Genomic DNA, 23,611 nt, shown 5'->3' on the forward strand with positions numbered 1-23,611 from the left:
AGAAATCATCCATTCTCTCACCACTTCTCCCCACCTACCAGTATCTGTACCCACATCTCCCTGCTTCCCATCTGCTTCCACAGATGAACTGTCCATGTTCCTACCTAAAGCCACTCTTCCAATGTTCACTGGACCCCATTACAGCTCCTCTACTCAAGGACGTTGCTCCAGCAATTCTTCCCCCCTCTCTCCCTCATGAATTGTTTCCTGTCTACTGAATTTTCCCAAAAAGCATAAACATACTATTATCCCCTCCCATTAAAAGCAAAACAAAAGGCTTCTCTTGACTCCACTTCCATGCCAGCTACCACCCCCTTTGTCCCCTGCCTTTTACACCGTTTCCTCCAGGGTGGGCTATAACTTGAAGCATCCAATTCCACTCCTATTCCCACTCAATTTGCCTTTTACAGCCACAAATCCACGGAAACTGCTTGTCCAATTTACTGATGACCTCCTCCTCACTAAGCCCAAAGGCCAGTTGTCGGTGCTCCTCTTTCTTCCTCTCTAAGCAGCAACTCACAGAGCAGATCGATTCTCTTCTGTCCTCTGTCTTCACTTGGCTTTCAGGACCCCACTACTCAGGTGTCCTCCAGCCTCACTCCGTCCTCCTGCAGGTTCCCTTCTTCTCCCTGACCTCCTAAGGTGAGCATGCCTGGAGCTCAGCCTTGCTTTGCTTTTTTTCTCTAGCTATGTTCACTCTCTTGATCATCTTTGTCACTCTCATGGCTTTAAAAATTATTAGTTTTTAACAACATTTCCCAAATGCTATCTATAGCTCATGCTTCCCTCTTGAAGGCCACAGTTTTCTAACTGCCTCCTTGTCATCTCCACTTGCATGTAGAACAAATATCTCAAAATTATCACCTCAACAACTAAACTCCTGATCTTCCCTCCACCCCCAAGTCTACTCTACCACAGCCTTCTTCATCCCAGCTGGATAGTAACTCTATTCTTCCAGCTGCTCAACCCAAACACTTTGGCATCATCCATGACATCCATGACTTTCAAACCCCCAACCAATCTTCTGGATTTTTGGTTCTAACTTCTAAGTATATCCTTTTCCAACCCACTTCTCATTACCTCCACTGCCACCATCCTGGTTCAAGCCCTATCACTTCTAGCCTGGGTTCCTAAAATCACCTTCTAACTGGTCTCTGTGCTTCTTCTGAAGCCCCCTATGGTATGTGTATATATTTATATGTATATGATCTACAACACAGGAGCCAGAAAAAACATCTAAAGGATAAGTCAGAAGAGGTCACTCCCATCTCAAAACTTTTCAGCAGCTCGCCTTTTTCACTCAGAGTAAAAGCCTAAGTCTTTAAAATGCCCTAGAAAAACTATATATGCCTGCCCTTTTGACTCTCTGATCTCACCTCCTATCACCCTCTTTGATCACTCTGCCCTAGCTATACGAGCTTCTATGCTATTCCTTGAACATGCCAGGCGTTCTTCCCTACTTTAGGACTTTTGCACTGGCTGTTTCATCTTTCTGGAATATGCTTCCCCCAGATATCCACAGAGGCAATTCCCTACATCCTTTAAGTCTCTGTTCAAATGAATCTTTCTCAGTGAGGCCTACTCTGTCTATCCTATTTAAAATTGTGACCTGCCCCACTCCACCACTGACACTCTTGCTCTACTTTTTATTTTTCCTTAGCATATAACATCATTTACTTATTTATTATGCTTATTATTAAATGTCTGTCTCTCCTCCTCAGATGAAAGTTCCACAGAGATGGGGGAAGGGAGATATCTTTCCCCATTTTGTTTACTGATGTATCGTAAGGGCCTCTAACAGGGCCTGGACCAATGTAGGTGCTCAAAAAATATTTGTTGAACGAATTTGGATAAAGTAAACTTCAAAAATCTTGGGGATTAATTTATATAAAATAAACATAATAATATTAAAAAAAAAATTTTTATTTTCCTACTCCCAAAAGTATAGAATGAATACTCTTAAAACATCACTGAAAAATTTTCACACTCCTCTTGATTACAAAGTTTGAAAAATGTTCCAAGTGTTTTTTCTTAATATTAAGCACTAGATCCAATGAGCAGTTAATTATTAATAACAATGAGTAGATGACAACATCACAAGCAGATGTTCCACAGAAAAATAAGAGAACACAAAAGACTCCTTAGGGGAAGGATTAGAGGTCCCTAGGTTAAGAACAAGAGGAAAGGATGCTTGTATTAATGGCATAGAATCATATTCCTGTCTCACCAGAACAACCAACCCTACTGCTGTCCTCCTTCACTCTGACAGAGATCAGCTCTAGCCCTTCCATCTTACGTGCACAGGTTGCTGCAGCAAGTACATACCCATACAGACAGGAGAGTCTGTAATGCCTAAAGAATTTTAAATAGAGTCAAAGTTGTCCTGGAATTGACAGTTGTAGGGAAAGGCAAAGGAAGACACTTTAAGCTAGAAATAAGTTTTCTGATGAGGGTAGTTCTCCTCTGACAACTATCACCATACAACAATGGCGAAATTGGTTACCCCTTCAATGTAATCACAAAGGAAAGGACACATGCTTCTGGCTCCATTACTCTCCCTTCTCCACTGGAGTCTAAAGGTAGCAGAAATGTTGGTCTGACCTGCACATTTCTATTCCTTTTAATAGCTTCATGGGCTTTTAAGCTGAAAATTACCCTTTCCTACTGTCAATATAAATGACTACATTAGGAAATAACTAACAGAGGCACTGTGATATATAACAATATACATTAGGTGACATATAAAACATCCTGCCTCTCCAAGTCTACAATGAACCAATATCTAGATAATCTCTGTATCAACCTTCATTTGTAGGTTGCTACTTGCATTCTGAATTTATAGCTCTCCTTTGGTAAATATTTGGATATTACAAAGCCAACCAGATGAGGAGGGATTTGACTCTCCTCTCTTCTATTCACTTCCTATACTTTATGGGTCTCATTTGGGAAAGCCTAGAACTAATGATGGAAAACCTCCTGTAAATTTAATCTTTCAGAATTGGAACACAGTACCTTAAGATTAATTTTTTTCTATGAATATGGAAAGTTCAAAGAAGGAAACAGGGAAAGTAGAGAACAAGAAAAGTAAAATAATACACTATATGCAGAGAATTCTATTACAAAGAGTATATGATTACCTTTTTTCCTCGCTTGATTTGAGGTGGGAATTGATCTCAAGTTTTTGCTTTTCATAATGTCCTTTGAAGTTTTCTTTTCAAGAGTAGAAAATGTCTTGAACGGTGAACAGGATTTTCCATAGCCTGAGCTCCTAACTGATGCATATAATCCACTCTGGGGTTTTCTTTTAAGTAAAGGAGGTGCACTTTTGGCCTTCTTGTACAGCACCTGTTTACCAATTACAGCTCCTTCATCTCCAGAACCGAGTTGAGGTTTAAAAATCTGTGCAGAACAAGTACAAACTCTTTAGCACTTAAGTGGACTTCAGCTATGGGTGTAAATGAAGATTTAACAGATGGAAAACCATAGTGATTACTAAGTAACGTAGTCTGTAGAAGGCAAACCACTACATTAAAGTTCTCTAAGTCTAAATCATCGAAATTTTAGTATTTTGAAGCACATCTTCAAAGTCAGGAGTAAAACAAAGCAAAATAATAAAACAAAATAAGCTTGCCGGAAAGCAAGATGTGTAATTACTAGAATGAACACGGAAGAGAACAGGGAAGAACATATTTTGAAATGACATAAAATCTTATCTTTTTTTCCTCCAGGTTTCTCAAGATAAAAATTTACTGATACCTTGCCTTATTCCACAAAGAACTGGAGATAGTTTATGGTAAACACATAATTCAAAATTGTAAAATAAAAATAGAATACTGGGATCATGAAAACTATGAATCATAATAGATCAAGAACAGAAGAAAAAAAAGAACAGTGAAATATAAGCTTCTCAGCAGTTGCTAAAGCATTTATAAGAAATGTCAACCTACCTAGTTTAGCAGAAAAGATTGAATGAAAAGCACTAGAATGATGAATAAACTTTACTTTCTTATACTACTCAAATTCTGGACTATGTTTACTGAAAAAATGAAAAATGTAAAGAATGGCTTCTAAAAGAAAGCTAATGCTAGAATGGTATTTTTGAATGTGGGGACTGCAGGGTGTTATAATAAATATTGCTCACAAACATCCAGGATTTATGTGGAGGTTAGCACGTAATAAATCCCACTAGCCTAAGTACATGCTTATCAATAGTACTTATATAACTGCATTTATCAATAAGTAAAATCAATTTAGATTATAAACACTTACTTTATTTATTTTGTCATCCTGAGGTAATAATGAAGGACCAACAGATATTTTTTTCTTTAAAATATCAAGGTACATTTTATCTACATGTTCTTCTGTAGCATTTACTCTTGGACAGCTATTTTCTATACCTTCATTTGTTGTCTTTTGTAAAATCACATTCTCTTCATTTTTATCAAAAAACTGGTTCACATTTCGTGACTCTTGAGACATAACATTTGGGTTCATCTTAATGGGTAAAGAGCTTACAAATTTAGTGTCTTTACTATCAGCCAGTTTCTTATAGCTATAAAACAAAATAGGACAGAGAATAGACCTTATATGACTCTTCAAATATCAATTTTATTAACATAAATATACACACACACTATATATATATTTAATATAATATAAGGGGTTACATGGCTGACTCTGAGACCTACTTCAAAGGAAAGAGAAACCAAACAAGACTGAGACTGGTTTTGTATAAATAAAATATGAATTTCTAAATACACTTTTGTAATATATCTTTTATCCATAATATCTTACAAAGTCAACATGCATTTAAAGCAGAAAAAAAACATTTTTTACATTTCTAGAAGAAACTAAACAAGTAATCATAATTTATGTCAATGAGGTATAGAACATAAATATTAAAAAGCATAAATTTCATCACAGTATAGGAAAAATTTTAAAGTAAAACAGAAAAATCATTAAAATTTTGAAATAAAATAATTTCTGTGGTTTAAAACACTTAAATGCAATCTAACATTTCAGACTATTAGATTTTAAAAATATGGGAACTATCCCTTAAGGAAATGTTCTAAATATGGTTAAATATCAGCATATTATGGGGGCTTTAAAAATATGGATATTGTTATTTCAAACTACTTAATCATGTCATTTAATTTTGTAATTTATAAAACAAAAGAAAAGTTTAAGAGGCTACCATTTTCATGTAAGGTAGACTGGCCTCTCAGTAACTGCTAGAAGCTTCTAAAGTACATGGAATCATCAGAAAATATAATAGTTCTTTCCTTCTTCCTGGCAGCAGAGCCTAGTTAGACGTTCATCAAAACTGTTTCCTCTCTGCTGCGTACCAACTAAACTACCTTTCCTTGCTGCCGTGCATCTAGATGGGGTGATCTGACAGTTCTGGCCTTTAGAATGTGACTGCTATGGTGACAAGAACCTAAATAATGTGTCATTGGCTTAGTGGTTGGGTTTTGCATGGCAAGGAAACTGATATAGAGGCTGGAGAGGTGGCATCCCATGTTTTACGCTGGCAAAACATTTGCTAAACTGTCACCTACAATAGTTTGTAAGGCAGACCACATGCCTACTGAGTCTGGGGAACTAAGAGAAATGGCCAGAGAGTAAAGGGAGTTTTTAAGTACTAGCTACTATTGGCTACTTGTGACAAGATATTATTAAAAGAAGGACAAGCTCAAGATAGAATGGGCTGGTTTGTAAGAAGAAATCAAAGGCAACAGAGAGAATCTAGAAACTCAGGGCCTCTTGGGTCCACTCTCTGTGTCAAGACTCAAATACTAAGATCTGGCATTGAAAAATGCTACAAAAAAGCAAGATGTCATGAGACTTCTTGGTTGAAAAGCGTGACTCAGTCCCTTGGCAAAGATCACATTAAAAATGTCATCGTCCCACTAAGGTTATTGTTCCCTATAATATCCAGAGAGCTGCAATTAAATTGAGGGAAAAAATAGAGGGACAGGGAAGCAAAGACATCAAGTAGATTTAAAATCTCTGTCCAACAAACAACTTGAAGTGTCGTTACTGGCACATGGGACTGACTGGAACCAGACAGATCAGGAGCCTACTAAACTTTATGAAGGAACTGTAATGCTAAAGAATCCACCACCTTATTTTAAAAAAAAAAAAGCCAGTGACTGGGAGTCTTAAAACCACCTACAGGCAGGAAGGGGACTGAGAAAGGAGCGCATCCTCCAAGACGGGCATATCCTCCCCCCAAAACCCACTGCAGCTGTGGCCAAGGGCAATAAAATACAAGACAAGCCCTCCACGAAGTGGAACCAGGAGCTATGTGGAATGACATATTTATAAGACAGTTCCTCAAGAGCAGAATGATGGCCTCATTAAGGAAGACCCCCACCTGCAAGGTGGGGGATCTTTAAAACGCCTTACCAGTGGATTTCAAAGTTGCAATACCAATTTCAGTATTTTCCTTATTCTTTTCCTTTCATTCTGAATGGGAGTATTTGTTGCAGTTTCACCATTGCGTATTGGGTGGAGGTGAGGAAGTATATAACTTGTCTTTTTAATTCATCGATTAGTAAACAATGAGGAGCCACAATCAAAACTGATGGAGAGGACCATGCTTCACCTGGAAATCCCGGCCTTTCAGAAGGACAGTCCTGAATGGGACTTTGGGCTGCCTGCTTTGGGGAGCGGGTGAGTGGGTCTGTATATGAAGAAGAGTGAAATGGGTACTTGGCTATTAGAAGGGTAGATTCTGGTAGAGACTGGCTAGTTGCCTATCAAACTCATTTTTTATTTTCCTTCCTGGGCACACAAGGAAACCACATTTCCCAGCCCTCTTAGATCTTAGCTGGTTGTGCTGGTTCTTACCAAAAGAATGTCAGCTGAAGTGATGTAATACTTCTGTGTTGAGGCAGTTAAGAGAAAGTATGCTAAACCATCCTTTTTCTCCCCCTTATTGACTGGGTGGATGAGGCCATGACACCCTTAAAACCATGTGTTGATGACAGCAGAAGCCTGGTCCCTAAACGACTGTGTGGAGCAGAGACCACCCCAAACCCACTGCCACACATGGGAATAGGTATGAGCAAGAAATAAATTTTTGATGACGTTAAGCTACTAAAATTTCAAGGAATATCTGTTACAGCAGCTAAGATTATTTACCCTACAGTTTACTAAAGAGTTTTCAGATATATGTACTAAAGTTTATACCACTGATATTTCTATAATTTTTGTTATGCCTTTAATGCAAGTATACTTATTTTCAGTTTTTAAACACAAATGTAAAAATCTATGTTTTAGACTTCAAAAGTAAAACGGTTCCACCTATGCCAACAAAGACACAAGATGGTGTAGAAAATCTCTTCAGTAACACTCAGCCCCAAACAGCAATGACGAATGAGCACAATCTGCCCTACAAAAATAATAACTAGCACTGCAGATCACTGGAAGAATACTAGACTTAGCATTCAAGCAGATGAGTTTTAGTGTAAGCTTCACTGCATCATTTCTGCTCAACTAGTACAAATGTAGAAACAAGGCCAAGAAATCACTGCAAGTGGATTTACATGACGAGGATGTGGCACAAGAAGGGGCTCAAAATGTGTCTGCTGAAGACATAAATGGGTATAAACGGGTGAATGAATGCATGAATGGATCACAAGCTTTTCACAGAAATATTTCAAGGACATCAAAGATATGACAACGTAATTGGTTAAGCACATGGACTTCCTGTCTTCCCTGGTTACAGCCATACGATCTTGTGCAATTTATTTAACCTCTTTAAGACTCACTTTTCTTATCTATGAAATGGGGATAATAATGGAATACACGTCATGGAGTTGCTATAAGATTAAATGAAACAGTGTATGTAAGGAACACATAGCACCTGGCCCACAGTAAGCATGTGATAAAAATGTTAGTGTTATCATCGTTATCATCATCATCATCATAATCTTGTGAGAGCTCCACCACTAAACTGAGTTCACCTCAGTGTCATCACTTGAATGGCGGGAATAAACACGCCTGTCCTACTTGTTATGAGGATCACATGAGATAATGGATGTGACTCTAAGTGCTACACAAATGCAAAGTTGTCTTACGACAAGGTTACTGTGACGAGCTACTCTGTGTGTGGGAGAATGACAATGAGGTCCCACAAGCTTAAATGTACTGGAGCTGCAGCGTTTTCACGAAGCCCATTTCTCCTGTGAGCAAAGAACTCACATTGTGAGACTAAGTCCAAAACTGACTGGTTTATAAAGAAACAAATCTAAGACTCACATACACAGAATAAAATTCATGCTCCCTCTCACCACTGGAATCAACTGTCCCCAAGCTATTAAAAGCTGAGGGGATTGTATTTTCCAGTGAAAAGCTTTAAGACTACTTAATGACAGCAACTTTTTTAGTAGAATCACTTATTTTTTTTTAATTTTAGCTTTAGAAGAATTTTCATGAACTAATTGAGTAAGGGCTAATATGAAAAGAAGAGAGTAGTGACTCATGGGCAGACTCATACAAGCTACCCATTAATCATTCACCAGGAATGATTACGTAGAAGAAATGATTCTACCAGTTTCCAGTGACAAAACAATAAATAAACAAACAACCAACCTGCACAATCCATTTCAAAAAACTCATACCTGACAGGTTGTAAATCAAAACCACCGACCCCAAAGGAATCTATTCTGATAGGTTTCATCAGCTCCTCTACTGTGGGCAGATCTAGAGGAGAAAACAGTTAAAATAGCAACCAAAAAATGTTATGCAAATTGTTTAATTTAATGGCTAATACAACCAAAATTACATTTTCTCTGATGGACGTAGTTAACAAAATAGCCATACAGTAAATCTGGATTCCCACTGTAAATCTGCTTACCAAGAAAACCTCCTTTGATATTTATATTTGAAATACATATATCTATACATTAGCTGTATAGACATATATATCTCATGTATATGTGTATGTGTGTATCCAAGAGACACATACATACATATTTGCTAAATATGTATTTAGTTGATCCCAAAATATTGCTCTCTATTTAAAAAATAACTTTAGTATATGTACATGGAAAAGAGTAAAAAATGTGAAAACACTTGAGTGATATCTTAATTTGGTCAAGGCATATTGGAGGAAGAATTGAAATTTTATCCCACGTTTAGCTCTAACTTTACAGTTAAACCAATGATTCCTAGATTTCATTCGAGTAAACCCTTTAAACAAATTAAGATGCTGAGAAACAATCACTATAGCAAATTGTACTTAAATTACACTAAACTGCAAACTGTTCAGAGATGGTCTCAAGTAACTAAGCTTTTACCAGATTCTGTGGTAGAGATGTTTTTAGAGGACTCTTCATTTTCTTGAGGACGATCTTTCACTGAGCTCTTGATATTTTCTACTGCATTCCTCTCAATTCTTTGTTCATCTGCATCCCCCAAAGAATGGGCTATATGACAATAAGCCTGATGTAGAGCTTCAATGTCACTATTGCTTTGTCCATAAGAAATACCTGTTGAAATAAACGTCATCTCCAGTGTAATTACACAAATACACGAGAAAGATAAAACACGAATATCACCCCTTAGTCTGCTAGGAACGATGAACAAGGCTGTAGGACAACAGGGACATTATAAAGAGAGAGGTAAAGACAAACGTAGGTAATAGATAGCTATAGCCTATCAATGACTCTTTTCAGCAAGTTGAGATGTGTTCTGACATGGTAACTGTAAAATCTGGCTCCACTGGTTACTGCCTTCTCTTCCTACTACCCTTAATCAACCGCCCTGCACTGGATAAAGCTATTCCTAAAATTCCCACACTGCCACAATCATTTCAAGGATTCTGCCTCTTCCTGACCACTATCACTCTCTCTGCTTCCCTGTGCCACCAAGCATCTTGTAGCCTGCATTTCTTCAACTGCTATCCACCCCTCTAACTTTGCAATCCAAGATGTGTCCCAACATCCTGCTAAAGCTGCTACAATCAAAAGCAATTTCCTAACAGCCAAATCCAGCCCTCATCGGTTCTCTTCAACACTGTGAGACATGTGACACTGTCCTTTTCCTGGGAACTGTTTCTTCTGCATTCCTTCTCCTTGTTCTTCCCACCACTCTGATGGCTACTTCTCCACCCCTTATGGTAATGGCTCATCTCACGGCTCCCTCGTTAGCCCTATTTTTTAAATTTCTCACTTATTTTTTTGGCCTAATTTCATCAAGATCCGTAGCTTCAACTATTACCCATATGATCATGACTCTCAAATCTGTCTTTTGTCCTTATCTCTTTTCTGAATATTAAACTAACAGATATTTAGATTGTTCTATGAGTAAATCACATCTAACATATCCCCAACTGAATTCATTATTATACTATTATTATTATATTATTATAACAAAACTTGTTCTACTACCAGATTTTTATTGTAGCTAATGGCATCACTATGTACCCAGTCATCCAAAATAGAAAATTTGATGTCATCATTCCTTCTTCCTTCCCTATTACCCTCCTCCTCCTGCCACCAATTGATACATAAATCCTGGAAAAAAGAATTCAAAGAATCTAATGACAATAATGATCTATGATTTTTATGAGTATTTTCTTACTCATTCTGTAATTTTCATTACTAACAGTGGAATTCTCAAAATTAAAGAATAAAGAAGTCACAGAAGAGTGGGAAACAAAAGAGAAATAGGGTGACCAGCCTCCTCTTCTCTTGACATCCATGATTAAGTAATTAACGCTTAAAAATAAAATGGTGAATACACACTCATCTTCCCCTATATAAACTGCAGGTTATATAGTATACAATTCCGAGGCGCTATTTTTGAGCCAAGTGACCCCATATAAGATTGTGTAAGAATGCCTTACAATGGGATATCTTTCTATCTAATGCTTCAGGTCACCAGTGCTATCTGGAGCATGCCCCAAAAATAATAGATTCGCTTAAATAAATTAAAAACAAAAAAGTGGGGGATTCTAACTAACCATTAGAATCACTAATGGTTAAGTGGCAGGGATTTTCTAACAGGACTTGAAGAAAAAGTTCTTGCCTGTTAAGGTCAGCCTAACATTCCCCTAACCCATCCATGACTGAGCATGACTGAGGACAGAGTTAAGCTCATGAAGACAGGAAAAAGGCACAAGGCGTTTTCCCTCCTCTACAGAAATACCAAGATGCTTAAGTATCTGCTGAGTATATATAGAAGAAAAGACCCCAAATGGTAAACAGCAAGGCAGTACTGAATGCTCATAACTAATTTACCACAGGTGTGAGGTGTCAGAAAACAGAGGTTCCAGGCTTTAAAGCAACAGTAGAAAACATGTAGAAAAACAAATGACCTGAAAGTTAGAAATTAGAAATGGAGGATAGAGAGGTATTAAGGACTGCTCAGAAAACAGAGCAGGGGAAAGATACTTTTCTCCTAACTTGAGCCATTAATTCAAGTGGTATTAAAAATAATTCCAGGGTCATAGAAGTTAACTTTTCCCAAGGTTTTTTTTTTTTTTTTTTTTTTTTTGCTGAGGAAGATTAGCCCTGAGCTAACATCTGTACCAATCTTCCTCTACTTTACATGTGGGTCACCACCACAGCATGGCTGATGAGTGGTGTACGTCCACGCCCAGGATCCAAACCTGTTGAACTCCGGCTGCCGAAGCGGAGCGTGCCTAACTTAAGCACTACACCACAAGGCCGGCCCCTTTCCAAGCATTTTATCGAGAGAAAAGTAAAGGGCTGACTTCTCTGCCTTTTACATTAGAAAGAGTACTCCATGTAGTTATTTTACATATTACTATAGTCAAAAGCTCCCTGTATTTCTCCACTTTAGAAAGCTGAGCAGTATCAAATCCTATGTTGCAGGGGCGAGGGTCTAGTGGTAGAGCAGTACTGTCAACCCGTGACTGCTCCAGTCACGCAGCCACAGCACAAAATGGTACCTGCCCGCGTGACAAATGAAAACAAGCGAAAGGCTAGATCCAGCCTGGTGTTACGAAAACTTCCTTTTTATAGCTACAGTCTTTTTACTACAATAAAGCACAAAGAATGTCATAAGTAATAGTATTAAAAAAAGAAGCTCTTTGACAATGTATCACCTAATCTGAGCCTGCTTAATACTGGAAGAAACATGGTAAAAGAAAAAAACACCCCCACTGATCTTTTCAGTTCTTACACCAAGTTCAGATGCTGATTTGAAGATTTTCAAGTGTATTTTTGAAATACTAGGTAGATTCAATACCCAACAGACAATGAGCATTGTGTTGAGTCCCTTCAGGTTCTTTATTGTAACTTGTACTATTAACAGAGAGTAGACATAAATTACAGTAATGGTAACAACCATAGAGTTGCTATTGCTTGCTGAATCTGAACAATGTCCTAGGCACGCCATATTATCTCAGTTGACTATCACAAGGTCTCGTTCTAAAGAAGAGGAAACAGGCTTAGGAGCACTAAGTGTCCAATGTCACCCAGCTGATAACTGGCAAGGCTGGGAAGATGAATCAAAGCCTATATGACAATAAGTTCACACTCTACTATCTGTCAGTAATTGACTCATCAAAATATTTCAGAATCAAAAACATTTAAGAAATACGACCAAAAAACTATAACTATATAACTGCTTGGATCATCTTAAACAGAATTTTTACTTCCAGCAATACATTTTTTATTTCTGAGTTTTTCTTATAAACTACAGCAGCAGTTTTCATACTATATTTTACAAAATCGGGGTTTCAGAGAAAATCATGGGTTCCAAAGATGTCTGATTGAAATTTCATTTTAAATCATGCTATAAAACTTAAAAACTATAACAGAAATTAATCTGCAAACTCAAATGTGCCCTTTATGTAACTGTAATATTTTGAACATCATCAGAGTGCTAACTTTTGCCTCCTGCTTTGTTTTCATGTATATCTTAGAATACAGTTTCTCTGGCCATCCTGTACTTATACGAACTTCCTATAATGTATCACTGATGAGAAAAGCTGTAGCTCCACATTGGTCCTTTAAAGGAATTCACGTCTGCTTACTGAAAAACGTGCAAGTGGATCCACTATCACAGCACACATGTGACATGTACTTAAATAAACAGCAGTAAGACTGGGGAACATGTGCCCAGCACATGCTTTCATCATAGCAGAATATTCAGTTGCATAATAACAAGTAAATGAGTAACATGTCTTGATGGGAAAATTCTGTTGTAATTTTTTGACTTTTATATTTTAAAATAGAAGTGGATAAAAAAGTCAGGATAGTGGTGACTCTTGGAATAGCACTGACTAGAAACAAGAGATCAGAGTGGACTTCGTGGTATGGGTCATGTTTTGTGCTTTGATCTAGTTGCTGGCTACATGGGTGTGTTCAGTATTTGAAAATTCATCAAGGTGCATGATTATGATACATGAACTTTTCTACAGGGATATTATACTTCAATAAAAAAGTAAAAAGAAATAAGAAATAAAATGAAATGTAAGCAGATGTTCAAAATTGGTAAATGAGTTATCATTTCTATTGCTCTTTTTTTCCACGTCTGAATTGGTTTATAGTTGACCGTACTGGTCAACTGAGACTCGCGACGTAAGCTGATTAAACGATTCCCATTTGCAACTATTTAAGTGGTAAGTCAAGAATATTTTCATATTATACAACAAAAACAAAATATACAAATATTTGAAGTCTGAAGGTGACATGAGAATATAACAAATATCTATAACTTTTGATTTCAAAAATTTCAAAAGACCATTATTGCTCTAATTTCATAAGTAAATGTTACAAATGTAAACATTTACATTTATACTGATAAAATACCATTTTTATCTATATGAAGAGTACTACATAAGATTTCACTTGGAGATAAGGATTCCACTGTGTTAAAAACGTTTGAAAAGGCATTGCCTTAAAGACTTTTACAATCTTTAGTTAAGTCAACATGGTCCTAAGCATTTCAGAATTTTGGGATGTGATCTAGCTTTTTCCTACATGAAGGGAACTACGGAAAAGCACAGTAAGACCTAAGTCTCATTTCTCCTATACAGGACAAATTTAACTGAATACTCTAGAGGACAGAAAATTAGTTAATATTCACCTACCATGCTACTCTTTGTATCAACAGCATTCATTCATTTATTAATAAGTATTTATTTAAAAACACACTTTATTTGGCCTACTAAGTGTCACCATTAGCAAGTTCAGATTATTTAAGTTGTTAAATACGGTAGAAAATGTCAGATTTAAAATTGTATTGTCAATATAGTTATTATACATTATATATTTTTCCCTAGAAATGAAGTCAATTAGTCATAAAATATTACACATTTAGAGAATAATGAGTTTTTCAAACATTTTTACCTGTTCTTGTCATTTCATTATCAGTCATTTCTGGCTTTGGCTTAGCTGTTGCTCCATCCTGCTCATCAAGGTTGACCTCTGCAACAGAGTCCAATGAATCAAGCAGCACCACTGGAACAACATAAAAGAAATTAGGAATGTAGAGACATTTATATGATTCCTTTAAGAAAATATTTTAATCATATGCAATCCATATAAAAATAAGGGTTTACATATAAAGAGTATATAATCATACATCTCTAATAAGCATGATTTTTGTCTTAACATTCAAGAGAGTAGGCGTACATCAACATAAATAGGTAGGTTTAATGTATTTTTATATGTGGAAGTCAAAAGCCCTGAAAAAAATAACAAAAAAAATTTCTTTTTTCCCCTCGACTTTATTGAGGTATAGTTGACAATTAAGAATTGTATATATTTAAGGTATAGAACTTGATGATTTGATATATGCATGCACTGTGAAATATTCACAATCAAGCAAATTTACATCCATCACCTTGCCTAGTTACATTTTTTTGGGTGTGTTGTGAGAACACTTAAGATTGCCCCTGCTAGCAAATTTCAAGTACACAATACACTTTTGTTAAATATAGTCATATTGTTGTACACTAGCTCTCCAGAACTTATTTCTCTTGTAACTTATAACTGAAACTTTGTACCCCTTAACCAACATCTTCCCATATCTTCCTCCCTCAGCCTCTGCTAACCATCATTCTAATCTGTTTCTATGAATCTGACATTTTTAGATTCCACATATAGGTGAGCTTGTGCAGTATTTGTCTTTCTGCATCTGGCTTATTTCACTTAGCATAATGTCCTCCACGTGCATCTATGCTGTCGCAAATGGCAGGATTTCCTTCTTTTTTTAAGGCGAATAATATTTTTATATATATATGCATATTATTTTACCCATTCATATGTTGATGGACATTTAGGTTGTGTCCATATCTTGGCTATTGTGAATAATGCCAAATGAACATGGGAGTGCAGATATCTCTTCAAGATATATCTCCAGAAGTGGGATTGCTGGATAATAAGACAATTCTATTTTCAATGTTTTTAGTAACCTCCATACTGTTTTCCATAGTGGCTATACCAGTTTACATTCCCACCAACAGTGCATAAGGGTTCCCTTTTCTCTACACCCTCACCAAAACTTGTTTTCTTTCCTCTTTGTGATAACAGTTATTCTAACAGGTACAAAGTGATTATCTCATTGTGGTTTTAATTTGCATCTCCTTGACAATTAGTGAAGTTGAGCATCTTTTCATGTACCTGTCGGCCATTTGTATGTCTTCTTTGGAAAGATGTCTATTCAGGTCCTGTGCCTATTTTTTAATTGGGTTATCTGCTTTTTGCTATTGAGTTGCATGAGTTCCTTATATATTTGGGACATTAATCCCTTATCAGACATATGCTTTAAAAATATTTTCTCCCATTCTGTAGGTTGCCTTTTCACTCCACTGATTGTTTCTTTTGCTATGCAGAAGCTTCTTAGTTTGATGTGATCCCATTTGTCTATTTTTGTCTTTGTTGCCAATGTTTTTGGGATCATACCAAAAAAACCATTGCCTAGGGCAATGTCAAGAAATTTTTTCCTGTTTTCTTCTAAAAGTTTTATAGTTTCAGGTCTTACATTTAAGTTTTTAATCCATTTTGAGTTCACTTTTGTACATGGCGTGAGATAAGCATCCAATTTCATTCTTTTGCACATGGATATCCAGTTTTCTGAACATCATTTACTGAAGAGACTCTTCTTTCCCCACTGTATATTCTTGGCACCCTTGTTGAAAATCAGTTGACCACAGACGTGTGGATTTATTTCTGGGTTCTCTATTCTGTTCCATTGGTCTATATGTTTGTTTTTACACCAGTAACACACTGTTTTAATTACTGTGGCCTCACAATATATTTTGAAACCAGGGAGTGTGATGCCTCCAGCTTTTTACTTCTTGTCCAAGCTTGTTTTGGCTATTTGGGGTCTTTTGTAATTCCCTATGAATTTTAGGATTGTTTTATCTATTTATGTGGAGAATGCCATTAGGATTTTAATAGGGATTGAATTGTAGAACTGTGGTTTGTATATCCACACTTTGAATAGTATGGACATTTAAAAAATATGAATTTCTCCAATCCATGAACATGGGATGTCTTTCCATTAATCTGTGTCTTCTTTAATTTTCCACATCAGTGTTTTATAATTTTCAGCATACAAGTCTTTCACCTCTTTGGTTAGGTTTACTCCTAAGAATTTTACTCTTTTTGTTGCTATTGTGAATGAGATTGTTTTTCTTAATTTCCTTTTCAGATAGTTTGTTGTTTGTGTATAGAAAGGACATTGATTTTCATATGTTGATATTGTATCCTGCGACTTTAATGAATTCATTACTAGTTCTAGCAGTTTTTCTTTTGTTGAGTCTTTAGAGTTTTCTACACATATGATCACACCATCTGCAAATAGAGATAATTTTACTTTTTCCTTTCTTATCTGGCTGCCTTTCATTTCTTTTTCTTGTCTAAATGCTCTGCCTAGGACTTCTAGTTCCATGTTGAATAAAAGTGGGAGCATGGGCACCCCTGCCTTGTACTGGATCTAGAGGGAAAGCTTTCAGTTTTTTCCTTTTGATTATGACGTTAGTTGTCAGCTTTTCATATATGGCTTTTGTTGTGTTGAGGGAAGTTCTATATTGTTGAGTTTTAATCATGAATGGATGTTGAACTTTGTCCAATGCTTTTTCTGTGTATACTGAGATGATCAGGTGGCTATTTCTTTTATGTTGTTAATCTGTTGTATCACATTGATTTTCATATGTTGAACCATCCTTGCACTCTAGAGATAAATCCCACTTGATCATGGTGTAGGATCCTTTTAATGTGCTGCTGAATTCAGTTTGCTAGTATTTTATGGAGAACTTCTTTTCTATTTATTTATTTATTTATTTTTTTGTGAGGAAGATCAGCCCTGAGCTAACATCCATGCCAATCCTCCTCTTTTTGCTGAGGAAGACCGGCTCTGAGCTAACATCTATTGCCAATCCTCCTCCTTCCCCCCGCCCCCCAAAGCCCCAGTAGATAGCTGTACGTCATAGGTGCACATCCTTGTAGTTGCTGCATGTGGGACTCGGCCTCAGCATGGCCGGACAAGCGGTGCGTCGGTGCACGCCCAGGATCTGAACCCAGACAGCCAGTAGCGGAGCACACGCACTTAACCACTAAGCCACGGGGCCGGCCCTATCAAGAACTTCTGCACGTATTCATCAGGGATACTGGCCTGCAGTTTCCCTTTCTTTCTGTTTTCTTTTTTGCTTCTTAATTACTTTACTACATCTATTGTTAACTACTTTGAAGTAATTCACATCAATTGTATCTGAATAACACCTTCATACTGTTTCATCACATTGATATCTTGAAATCAACTAAGACAGAAGTATTTACAAGAAGTATTTACATATATCAACATACCACTGATTGGGACTGTGTAAATTACATTTTCTTTTGTCAATTAATCATCTTTTTCTTTTCCCCAACTTTACTGAGGCATAATTGACAAATAAAATTGTAATATATTTAATGATTTGATATATGTATGCATTGTGAAAGGATTTTCAAAATCAAGTTAATTAATACATCCATCAACTCATACATTTACCTTTTTTTTCTTGGTGAGAATATTTAAGTTCTACTTTCCTAGCAAATTTCAATTATACAATACAATATTAACTACAGTCACCATGTTATACATGAGATCCTCAGAACTTATTCATCTTACAGCTGAAAGTTTGTACCCTTTTACCAACCTCTCCATTTCCCCCACCACTCTTCCAGCTCCTGGAAACTACCATTCTACTCTGTTTCTATGAGTTTGACTTTTGTTTTTTAGATTCGGCACATAAGTGGTACTATGCAGTATTTGTTTCTTTGTGTGTGGCTGATTTCACATAGCATAATGCCCTCCAGGTTCATCCATGTTGTCACAAATGGCAGAATTCCTTCTTTTTTAAGGCTAAATAGTAATATATATACATAACACATTTCTTTATTCAGTCACCTATCAACAGATGTTTGCGTTGTTTCCATACCTTGGCTATGGCGAATAATGCTGCAATGAACAATGGAGCATAGCTATCTCTTCAAGATAATGATTTCGTTTCCTTTGGATGTATACCCAGAGTGGGAATGCTGGATCATGCAGTAGTTCTGTTCTTAATTTTTTGAGGAACCTCCACAGTATAGTGGCTGTACCAGTTTACATTTCCACCAACAGTGCGCAGGGGTTCCCTTTTCTCCATGTTCTTGTCAGCATTTGTTATCTTTTTGATAACAGCCTTCATAACAGGTATGAGGTGATAACTCACTGGGGTTTTGATTTGCATTTCCCTAAGGATTAGTGAAGTTGAGCATCTTTTCATATACTTGTTGGCCATTTGTACCGCTTCTTTGGAAAAATGTCTATTAATTGGGCTATCTGGTTTTTTTTGCTATTGAGTTGTATGAGTTCCTTGTATATTTTGGATATTAACCCCTCATCAGATATGTGGTTTGTAAATATCTTCTCCCATTCCATAGATTGTCTTTTCATTGTCTTGGTGGTTGCCTTTCCTGTGCAGCTTTTCAGTTTGATGTAATCCTACCTATTTTTGCTTTTGTTGCATTTGCTTTTGGTGTCAAATCCAAAAAATCACTGCCAAATGTAATGTCAAGATTTCCCCCTATGTATTCTTCTAGGAGTTTTACAGTTTCAGGTCATATGTTCAAGCCTCTAATCCACTTTGAGTTGGTTTTTGAGTACGGTGTAAGACAGGGGTTCAGTTTCATTTTTTGCATGTGGCTGCCAGTGTTCCAAACACCATTTATTGAGACTATCCTTTCCTCACTGTGTATTCTTGGTGCATTTGTCAAAAATTAATTGACCATATATGCACAGGTTTATTTCTGGGCTCTCTATTCTGTTCCATTGATCTATATGTCTGTTTTTAATGCCAATACAACAATGTTTTGATTACTATAGCTTTGTAACATAGCTTAAAATCAGGAAGTGTGATGCCTCCAGCATTGTTCTTCTTTCTTAAGATTGGTTTGGCTATTTGGGGTCTTTTGTGGTTCCATATGAATTTTAGGATTGTTTTTTCTATCTGTGAAAAATGCCATTGGAATTTTGATAGGGATTGCACTGAATTTGTAGATCACTTTGGGTAATATGGACATTTTAACAATATTAATTCTTCTAATCCAAAAACATGGAATATCTTTCCAGTTGTTTGTTTCTGCTTCAATTGCTTTCATCATGTTTTACAGTTTTCAGTGTACAGATCTTTTGCCTCCTTGGTTACATTTATTCCTAAGTATTCTGTGCTTTTTGGTGCTATTTTAAATGGGATTGTTTTCTTGTAGTTTTCTTTTCATGAGGTGTCTTTCTCTAGTTTTGGTATCAGAGTGATCCTGGCCTCACAGAATGAGTTTGGAAGTATTCCTTCTTCTTCTATTTTGGATGAATGTACGAAGGATTGGTATTAATTGTTCTTTGAATGTTTGGTAGAATTCACCCATGAAGCCATGTGGTCCTGGGCTTTTAAAAAAGAAATATTCTTAAATATAACATGAAGGATTCAAGATAGTCATAAGGCACATAGTATTGAGAAAAGCTGTGAACTTTCACTAGACATATTAAAAAACAAAGACAGAGTGATTCATTCAGAATCATTTAGATGCAACTCTGAACAGACTAAGTTTTTGCCAACTAAAATATATTAATATACACAATATTTACCATTAGCCAGCATGCCAGTTTTCTCTTCTTCCTAAATTAAAAGAAGAAAATGATCATATGATTTGAAACCAAAGTTATGTAAAATGACAATGGAAATAGTAACAAAATTTGAAAGCCAGTGCTTTACTCCACTATAAGATCAAGAAATGTGCCCTCTAGGTTTCTTTCATCACCCTCATTCACCAACAATTCTACAAGACCAGAGATTGTAGCTATGAGAGAACTTTTAAAAGTCTCTTCAGAACCTTGGCAATTACCAGTAAGTAACTTAGGCCTTCATAAGCCTTGTTTAAAGTATCTACATGCCACCTACTCATCTACCTTACTCAAAAATTCTCCTATTTTTTGAACTCAGGATAACATGTATACTTCATGTAAGATTCCCACTATTATAATATCACCAATCATTTTTCCCTTATTGTTAAAAATTAATGATCAAATATAACTTGTATTCATTGTTTCATCAACATTTTGAGAGACAAAATTTTGTCTCAAAAATGTAGACCACCAAATGGCAAGATGGTTGAAATTCATCAATATTATAGGTTCCCTTAGAATAAGTTTTCTAACTGGTGTCACCTATATTCTCCACTTGTTTAAGCAGTATGTAGGATCATCCCATAATAACAGAGCTTTATTTCCTTCCTATTCAGATCCTTACCCAAACAACTCTCTACTAGGCTTCCACATTTAGGCTGACACATTGATATGCAGGCTATACTTTCTTAATATACCACACTATTGTGCCTTCTACTGACCTATTTATTTTTTATAAAATATTGTAACTGCCATATTTCAAGTATAAATCCCATTAAATCTCTAAAGATATTCATCAGATCACGTGTATTAATCTTCATGTATTTCTAAGGTCATCTTGGTTTTCCCCCCAAACTGTGACACAGACACCCAAGGACAAAATACTAAGTAAATTTAAAGATAAGAGTATTTATTAATACCTGGAAAGTGTTCCTCACTTCTTTTTAGAGAGTTTATGGTTTCTCACATGTTCAAAACATCTACTCCTAACACACAATCCCAAAAGAGACTGTGTCCAGATATAGACCAATATAACAAATAGTAATTATCCTACTAGTTACTGTGAGATAGCTCAAGGGTAAGTTCTATCAGGCAGCCAATATCTTGTAGTATCTTTCACCATTTTGGTAAGGACTGAGAAACGAAAGAATTAAGAGTATAGCAACATAGAATGTGAATGGAATAATTTAATTCATGATCTTAGCCAAGTAAGTTTCAGACAGTAATGTTACTACTAGCATAAATACTCAAATATATAACTGATGTATACCTGTTTGGGCGCATTTATTTCTTCTGATTTGGGATTTTCTTTGGAATTAGTCTCTTCATCCTTAGTAGTCAAAGGTGCATCAATATCCTCCTCATCTTCAAAATCATCACTGTAATTTTCTGAAGAAAATAATTTTAAAAAATACAAGGACCACATTGTCAAAGAAGTCAAATTCCAGGAAAAAACGGTTGATTTTCAAAGGAAGAAGTCTGCATGAGAATAACTTACTGAAATATTTACATAAAGATATCTTTAGAGAACGTATTTTTTTTTGCAAAGATTTAATGAGAATTCAATTCATAAGACTATCTTAGGCTCATTTCAGTTTTTTGTACTTTCAAATAGTATAAGAGTTTTATATTTTTAACCTTTTATATTATTAACCAACTAAAAATTTGTAGAGCTGTCCAAAAGATTTTATATCATTTTTAAAACAAACTTTAGTAATTGTTTTTTAAAGACAAAAATCTCAAATTGCTTACTTATAAAAAGCAGCACTTTTGTGAAATCTTGACACCCTTAAAAAGGATGGATTTTGCTTATTTTTTTAAGTTGATTTTTTTGGTTTCTGCAGGTATCTCTACCGTAAGCCTTAAACAGCACTTATAAGAAGTCTATCTCTGACACCTCTCTTAGGAAATACTGGCCCTATATGACCTTCACTGTTTCCCAATCCTGGGAACTTTTCAGCTAAAGTCTCAAATTATATCTCAATGACTTTGCAACAGAAGGGAAAGCTGTGTCCACGTTAACATGATGTCATCAGACTACTAATGGGGAAGGTAGAGCAAGGACTATTTGGCCAGGATCTTTTCATCAATTATTAACCTGTTGATTACAGCACTTAAATCAAAGGATTGACAGAGATCTGTGGGCTATAGAAGAGGAACAGCCTTTTCAGAGTGGAATCGATCATTCCAGAAAGAAAAAGTCTTATTTGTATTTCAAAAATTAGATCACATTCAGAATCAGGTTGGCCTGTTGAGAGAGACTGTACGAGGTACTAGAGAGTCTGCTTCTGGAAAGGCTGTCCTTTAGTCTTCTCTTAGAATGGAGGGGACAACCTGAGTATAACTAATAATGGAAGTCTGGGAATGCATTTGAGAAGGCTTGGAAGTTAGAGTGAGATCTGTCTACAGAAACATCTCCACTTTAGTTGATAAGGAATATGAGGTTGGAACAGCATGGGTGTTGTAACTTAGCTGGATAAGCTGGGTTAGTAAGGTAACTGCATTAATATCTATGTTCTGAGGCTGAGAAGCTCACCTTGTTTCTCTTCCAGATAAGAAAGAACATTGGGATTTTCTAAATATCAATAGACATAATTAAGTCACAAAATAGTTACTGAGAAATTAGTTTGTATTAAACATACTTCTAGGTGCTAAACCAATATAAAATGATGAAGACTTGAATATTCTAAGTGGGAATCACTGAATTTTAAGTAACCTCAGAGATAAGATTTGCTTAAGAAAAGATGATGAGCAAGGGGAGAGGAGATATGGGAGGGCATGACAATGAACTTAGACAACCACTTGGGATTTGGGAACTACATGCAATCAATGGAAGGGGATGTAGTGTTCGTGTGACTGCAAAGAGGCAGTGTAAGAACCAGTTCAGGCAGTACAGCACAGTGCTTAAGAGCACGGCCAAGAGCCAGAAGGCCTGGATTCACTACTTGGTTCTACGACTTTCAGCTGTAGAACTGTCAGCAGGTCATAAACCCTCTGTGCCTTACTTTTCCCATTTGGAAAATAGGGCTGATAATAGTACTTATCCCAAAGGGCTGCTGAAAAGATTGAGAGTTAGAGTGTTCAGAACAGTGGCTGATATATAATATGCACTATATATAAGTGTTAGCTATTATGTTCATAGTAATAATTATCTCTGTTAGTATTATTACAGCTAGTGTTATGCTTAATCTGAATTGAAAGTTTATAAAGCCATATATCATTTCTGACTGGGAAAAGTGCTAATCAATATGCACTTTTCAAAACTACATTTTGTAATTTGCACATAGTAACTGCACAGTCTATAGGCAAATACTACTGTCCAATATATGAATGACCAACCCCCGCCCCAGGAATCTGTCATGAATAAAATAGGTTTGAAGTAAGAAGGAAATGCCATTGGTAGATACAGAGAGAAATGAGATGGACAGGACAACAAATAAAGAGAAGGAAAACAGCATATTAGAGATTTCAGAAAGAA

At 36.1% G+C, this 23,611-nt stretch overlaps 1 protein-coding gene across 6 annotated transcripts in view; it reads right to left on the bottom strand.

Annotated features, from left to right (window-relative positions):
- Positions 1–23,611, bottom strand: part of CEP162 (centrosomal protein 162) — a 91,128-nt gene that overhangs the window by 51,649 nt on the left and 15,868 nt on the right. For all 6 annotated transcript variants that reach the window (XR_015555217.1, XM_004422082.3, XM_087443838.1 and 3 more), the window contains 7 exons: positions 21,404–21,522; positions 20,098–20,128; positions 14,331–14,441; positions 9,306–9,497; positions 8,628–8,709; positions 4,270–4,552; positions 3,138–3,399 (listed from right to left, as the gene is read on the bottom strand). Coding sequence is in view for 5 of the 6 variants with exons in the window: in XM_004422082.3 (XP_004422139.1) it covers positions 3,138–3,399; positions 4,270–4,552; positions 8,628–8,709; positions 9,306–9,497; positions 14,331–14,441; positions 20,098–20,128; positions 21,404–21,522 (1,080 nt within the window). In the remaining variant the exon portion in view is untranslated. The remainder of the gene's footprint in view (positions 1–3,137; positions 3,400–4,269; positions 4,553–8,627; positions 8,710–9,305; positions 9,498–14,330; positions 14,442–20,097; positions 20,129–21,403; positions 21,523–23,611) is intronic.

The sequence above is a fragment of the Ceratotherium simum genome, chromosome 19, assembly GCF_057802395.1.
Source record: "Ceratotherium simum simum isolate JZ-2026a chromosome 19, ASM5780239v1, whole genome shotgun sequence".
Classification (NCBI taxonomy): Eukaryota; Metazoa; Chordata; class Mammalia; order Perissodactyla; family Rhinocerotidae; genus Ceratotherium; species Ceratotherium simum.